At 36.3% G+C, this 6,046-nt stretch overlaps 2 protein-coding genes across 2 annotated transcripts in view; both read right to left on the reverse strand.

The window, feature by feature from the left end:
• The window catches only part of LOC140169245 (cell adhesion molecule Dscam1-like), a 43,143-nt gene extending 40,105 nt beyond the window's left edge, over positions 1–3,038 (reverse strand). Inside the window, exons 1-2 of the mRNA XM_072192504.1 lie at positions 2,849–3,038; positions 2,310–2,435 (exon numbers count right to left, since the gene is read on the reverse strand). Of these exons, the coding sequence (XP_072048605.1) occupies positions 2,310–2,435; positions 2,849–3,038 (316 nt within the window). The remainder of the gene's footprint in view (positions 1–2,309; positions 2,436–2,848) is intronic.
• Positions 3,039–3,413: 375 nt separating this feature from the next.
• On the reverse strand, positions 3,414–3,872 carry LOC140169255 (craniofacial development protein 2-like). The gene has a single exon (XM_072192514.1). The coding sequence runs from the start codon at positions 3,870–3,872 to the stop codon at positions 3,414–3,416; it is 459 nt and encodes a 152-aa protein (XP_072048615.1).
• Between the last annotated feature and the right edge of the window lie 2,174 nt (positions 3,873–6,046).

Raw genomic sequence — 6,046 nt, forward strand, 5'->3', positions numbered from 1 at the left:
CTAGCATACTTGGTTCTAACAGTAGACTTCAGTTGTATATATAAATGCGCTTTTATAAATGCGCACGTGACCAGATGGCCAGCGCCATATTTGCATTACATCACTGTCAATCACTGAAATGGCGATCATTGAAGGAGTGGCTACAGTTGTGACCTTGTTTCGTGGCTAGCACTGGCAAGAAACATTGGCTGGAGGTTCGATGCTATAAATTTGCAAGGATAAATCATGGATATCAAAGGATCATGATTATTGCACAGCACCCCATGTACAAACATAACTAATGTTTATTTATTTATTTTTATTTATTTATTTATTTATTTATTTATTTATTTATTTATTTATTTATTTATTTATTTATTTATTTATTTATTTATTTATTTATTTATTTATTTATTTATTTATATATTTATTTATTTATGCGACGAAAAACGAAAACCCTGTTCTATTTTGAACAAATTGGGAAACAAATTTGGATGAAAAACAAAATGAATGCCGACCCCAAATTTCGGAAATTTCAGGACAATTTTTTTTTGTATTTTCTCAAATTTAAATTTATTTACAGATTTTTGTGATTTTTGGGTTATTTAAAAATTTTTTTTAAAAATACCAACCGACCGACCGACCCTACTTGAAAGGTCCATTCGCCCGTAGAACAGGGTTTCTCTCTTTCTCGCCTTACTTATAATTTTATAAATATTATTTGTCCCTCCCCCTTCCCCTAAAACCACCCCTACCCCCCCTTTTACACTCATAAATTAATTGTTTTTTTGCAAACTTTCCCCTTCCGTGTAAAGTAAAACTTTATAAGCTGGTTGAATCAAACTGAACAAAATTGACGTATACAATTACAATATAATACCATGACAATAATGTGTATGACGGATCTAACTTACTAGCTGAATAAACCTCAAACCATGCATCACATACGTGATTGTACGTCAAATTGTCATATAACGTATGAGCGTGATGTATAGTATACGAGTCTTCCTCAACATCTTCCAGACGGGATGATTAGATCATGTGCAGTCATCTACGTGTTTATACTCTAAATTGTACGTCAAAGGGTGACAAAGGGTGTACAGATTACCGATTTAGCATGGGGGACACAAAAGGTGCTTTAAAAACACATTTTGAATTTGTTTTTTGTCCATTTGCGAGCGAATGGGTAAGTTAGAGTTGAGGAGGTCGGGCGGGGACATCTAGCCTATTAGTTTGCGAGGGTCATTATGCCGAAAAGGGCTAAAGTTATAGTTTCCTCAATTTACGTTATAATTAGAGTTAAAATTAGGGAGTTATGTTCATTGGCGGCACTACGGGGGGATACTTATCTTGACTCCCAAATAAATAAATCCACGACCCCTTCCTTCCGAAGAAAATGACAGCCCCCTAAGTTCCCTACGTGCAAACATTATCAAATAACATCATCGGCAGCTACCCAGTTATGACCTTAATGCCAGTAAGAATCACATTTCGTCATCAATATGGCCAATTGCCACGCCCATTTAGCACGAAAATAATGAAATATAACTTTTTAAATCAGCTATATCTAGCTTTTCCGTCAGAATTTTTTTTCCGTAATGGAAAATCCAAATAAAGAGTTTATGTTTCGGGTCAAATTATTTTGCCCTTTGCAATCAATGCCACTATTTTGCAAAGCCAATTTTTCTTGTAACCTGTCATTTTCGCCTATACTTTTGCGTGTGGAATTTGTGCACATCCGGGTACCTTACATCGTTGAACACGGTATGGCGACTTGTAGATGTCACGTGCGCATTTATATATGCGCATTTATATATATACCCGAAGTCCACTGTCTAAAGTTATGAAGTTTTGCGATGTGTATTTTCTTATGTATTTTATTGTTTTTTACTCCATATTTTTGCTTATATCTCAATTTCAAATTTGCCGCCTTTGACCCCCATGGACCAGATGGTGTCACATATAAGGAATGGCAACAAAAATAACAGTGTCACACAGTATGTGATTCTAAAGGCATGACTAAAAGCAATAATTATTACTATTCTCATTCTTAAATACTGTTAATGTTAATTTTAATAAAAGATAAAGAAATAAAAGCAAACTCTAGATTTTTCTCCTGGATGCAACTTTGAATCAATCAGTCCTGTTGTTGCTGTATGAATGTGATTGGTTCAAGCTGCATTATATAAATGCAGGCATTTTGCTTGTATTATAGTATCATAATATAACACAGCCAAGAATCAAAGAAATTGTACAAGAGTACAAGAATACAAGTTTGAAAAATAAAAGTCTATAACAGCAAAACATTCTCAATATATTTGCACAAATACCTTCACAAGTCTCTCCATTCCCTCTGAATCCATCCAAACAAGTACAATAATAGCTGCCATCGGTATTAGTACAATTAGCGTTAGGATCGCATGCATTTAGGTTAGAGTTACTGCATTCATCAATATCTAAGGGTATCAAGAATACATAGTATGGAAAATGTATTAAAGAATTAGAAGGTGTACATGTATATAAACATAACCCAAACAAGAAAACATGTAAACAGTCACAAACAACATTTATTTTCATTATAGACTTTTTTATAGTCTATATTTTTTTCATTTCAGCTTAATTTAGCAGTTGTCATGGTTGTGTGTAAATTACTATTACTATTAGATACGTTGTAATAAAACATGATTTTAAATATGTGTATATTAATTTTCTCTGAGGGCTTGCAGCAAAATTGATATTTTATTTTCCTTGGTATGGGTTTGTGGCTAGTAGTCAGGTAATGATGAAGGCGATGATGATGATGATGATATGATGATGATGTCTCCTTTAGTATCCCCATTTAACCTTCCATTTCTTGACTTTTTTCTACCACTGATCTCGTTTACAAGGTCCCACGCCATCCGGTGCTTATGACTGAGGTTGGCCTCTTCAAAGTCATTGAACTTCTTCTCTAAATAATCAGAATTTGCCTCTTCATATTCATCATCAAGGGCTCTTTTGCTCTGGTCAAATGCATAACAGCTTGTCTTGTCATTCTCTATGACATGTGAAATTGTCATGTGCCTCCTTCAGATGATGTCTTGCTTTCTCGACTCTCACGTCATAGCAAAGCGCATTTTGATTTTTCTTCTTTTGGACACGTGGTAACAACTTTGCAGCAGTTTCCTTGTTAGCTTGTATGAGATAGCTATATCTTGTGGATTGTTCAGTACCATCGTCTTCCTCTGTTAGTGCAGTGCATCTATTTCGCACTTCAATTGTATAGTTTACCTGCAGATCTGGATCAGAAGCAAGTTTATTCCAGTTATACTTTCTTTGGAGGTGATTTGCCATTTGCTCGGAGACTAAGCCTTATATTGGCTGTTACGATTCTGTGTTCTGATCCTATGCTGGCAAAATGAGTTATAGGCCTCAGAATTGATCACGCTATTCCTTCATTTCTTCCTGACTAGTACATAGTCAAGCTGTGCTCTATACCCACTTGGCAGCTCACTTGTCCATAATTTTGTTGCCCTCTTCTGAAATGTGGTATTTGTAACAACAAGGTTGTTTTCTAGAGTATAACATAGCATAAGTTCACCATTTCTGTTTGTAGTTTCGTGATAAGAAAACTTTGCTATGTCCTGTCCAACTCTTGCACTGAAATCTCCAATTACTATAAGAAAGTTGTGTGCAGGTACTTCCCTGGTTGCTTTAGTCAGCTGATTGTAAAAGTCTGTAACATCATCTTCATCAGCGACATTTGTTGGAGAGTATGTCACTATGATTGTAGTCTGTGGGTTGCCATTAAGTGTGACTTTACGTATTCTTGGTGATATGTAGCATACAAATACTAAAACTTTTCTGGTAAAATTACTCAGTAGAACTCCAACTCCACCGACCGCTGCACCCATGTTGTTTCTCCATGCAGAGCTAATAATAAGCTGGTATCCTTCAATGAGATTTTCGTATTAAAGTTGGTCATCATGGACTGTTCTGTGTTCTTGGATGTCAATAACATCTATTTTGTAGTCCTGGGCCAGTGCACATAAGTCGATTTGTTTATGTGGGCTTCGTAGTGTCCTAGTATTCATAGTAGCAATGTTCACAGCTCTTTTGCATTTCAGAAAGCTTGATAAGCTTGTTTTCGCCCCGCTTCCACCACCATCAATTGGTACCCTTCCGTACGGCTTTGAGGTAGCAACGTGATCTCTTTCACCACACAGTGGTGAAGTGGCTTCTTCTTCAGGACAATTAGCAGGGACTTTAACCCTGGTGTTCATAGTTTTGCCATCATATTTGTCTTTCAATTGCTAGACATTGAGGGTGGTCGCAACTCCTACCATCAGTTGTCCATTGGCCGTTGGGAGATGTAGTCCTCCTCTTCCGCCCTTCTGCCGTTGAAGGGTCACCCTTTCATCCGCCATGGGTAATGGACTACCCATTAAATAGTAATATTTTATGACCTTTCAAGACTGCTGCAACAGCCTTTCAGGTCACAAACTATTGCCCCCATTGCCCGTTCTGTTAGCAATGCCGCAAGGCATAGCCGTAACAGGTGGAACGCGATTGACTTGCAATCTTCGAGAACGTGGGGTTGGGTAACTACAGAGTGGCGATTAGGAACAGGAGGGCTGATGAAATGTATAGCAAAGTAAAGCAAAGGGGTCGGAAGCATACATGAGAAAGGCAAGGGCATGCAGTGAAGAAAGGGTAAGGTAGGAGATCAAAGCAGGTTGGAGTTGCTCATCATGCAGCCAATTTACCACCCTAAGCACTCATCAATATCTTGAAACAAGAATTCGATAAATTAAAACATTGAATATGATTAGTGTGTAACACCAATTGTAATAATTATTGGAAATAAGTTTTATTATCAAATTTATAAACTTGTCTCAAAAAATCTTTATTTATACTCATTCAACCAAGCGCATGCTTATTATTGAATTTGCTTAATTTTTGCAGTCTATATTCTAAACAGGGAGTAAAGCTCGGGTGTACTGACCTATAACGCATTGAGAGTGAACAAGTAAGAACCATTGGATATTAGGCCAGTAAATCTAGAACTTTTGGAGGCCAACTAAGGAACTAATAGCAACAGAATTTTTTTCACCACAATGCATTTCCTTGAGGTCCCCAAAGTACCATATTAAAAGTCCCAAAATATCCAAGTATGGAAAAGGTGCCTAATTTGCATAAATCCAAAATGGCTGCTAAAATTTCAGAAAAATCTAAATGTTGACATATCTTCACTTTTAGATGGCCTATTACAATGATTTTACATTCTAGGAAGGGGTTTTTGGACACATCGAGTGTAATGGGATATGTTACAAAATGTTTACACAGCAGCATCATTAGCATATTTTCAAAATGGCCGCCAAAATGTAAATTACCTGTATCAGGAAACACATCATTTCGCATTGTAGAATAGCTTGGAACAACTGCACCATTGTTTGTTTTTTTCACCACAATAATCAATTGAGAACCCTTGAATACTATACTAATAGTACCAAAGTATCCAAGTATGAAAAAAAATGATTAATTTGCATAAATCCAAGATGGCCGCCTGCCAAAATTCAGAAAATGTTGATTATGACATACCTTCACTTCTAAACATGCTAAATGGACTATTACAATGATTTAACTTTCTAGGAATGGGTTTGTGGACACAACCATTCTTATGGAATAGGATATACACTGACCATAGAGAACACTTTGAACAAATCAACTGTTTCTTTCAGCTTAATACAATGTATTTGAGTTCCCTTGAACAACATTCTAAAAGTTCTTAAATATATATAGAAAAGTATGGGAAAGATTTATTTGCATAAATCCAATAAATGTACCCAAGATGGCCACCAAACTTACACAATCACAAAGAACACAACCCCATTGTTGGATCGTTACTCTTCCCACACAAGAAAATCTATAATTTAACTTGGAATTCTCCCAATGGAAGGGCAGTCAACCAAATTGACCATACCTTAATCAACCGGAAACTCCTTAAAAGACGTTAGAGTGTACAGAAGAGCTAATGTTGGAAGTGACCATAACCTGGCAATTACTACCATCCACGTAAAATATGCTA

The sequence above is a fragment of the Amphiura filiformis genome, chromosome 1, assembly GCF_039555335.1.
Source record: "Amphiura filiformis chromosome 1, Afil_fr2py, whole genome shotgun sequence".
In the NCBI taxonomy this organism is placed as follows: Eukaryota; Metazoa; Echinodermata; class Ophiuroidea; order Amphilepidida; family Amphiuridae; genus Amphiura; species Amphiura filiformis.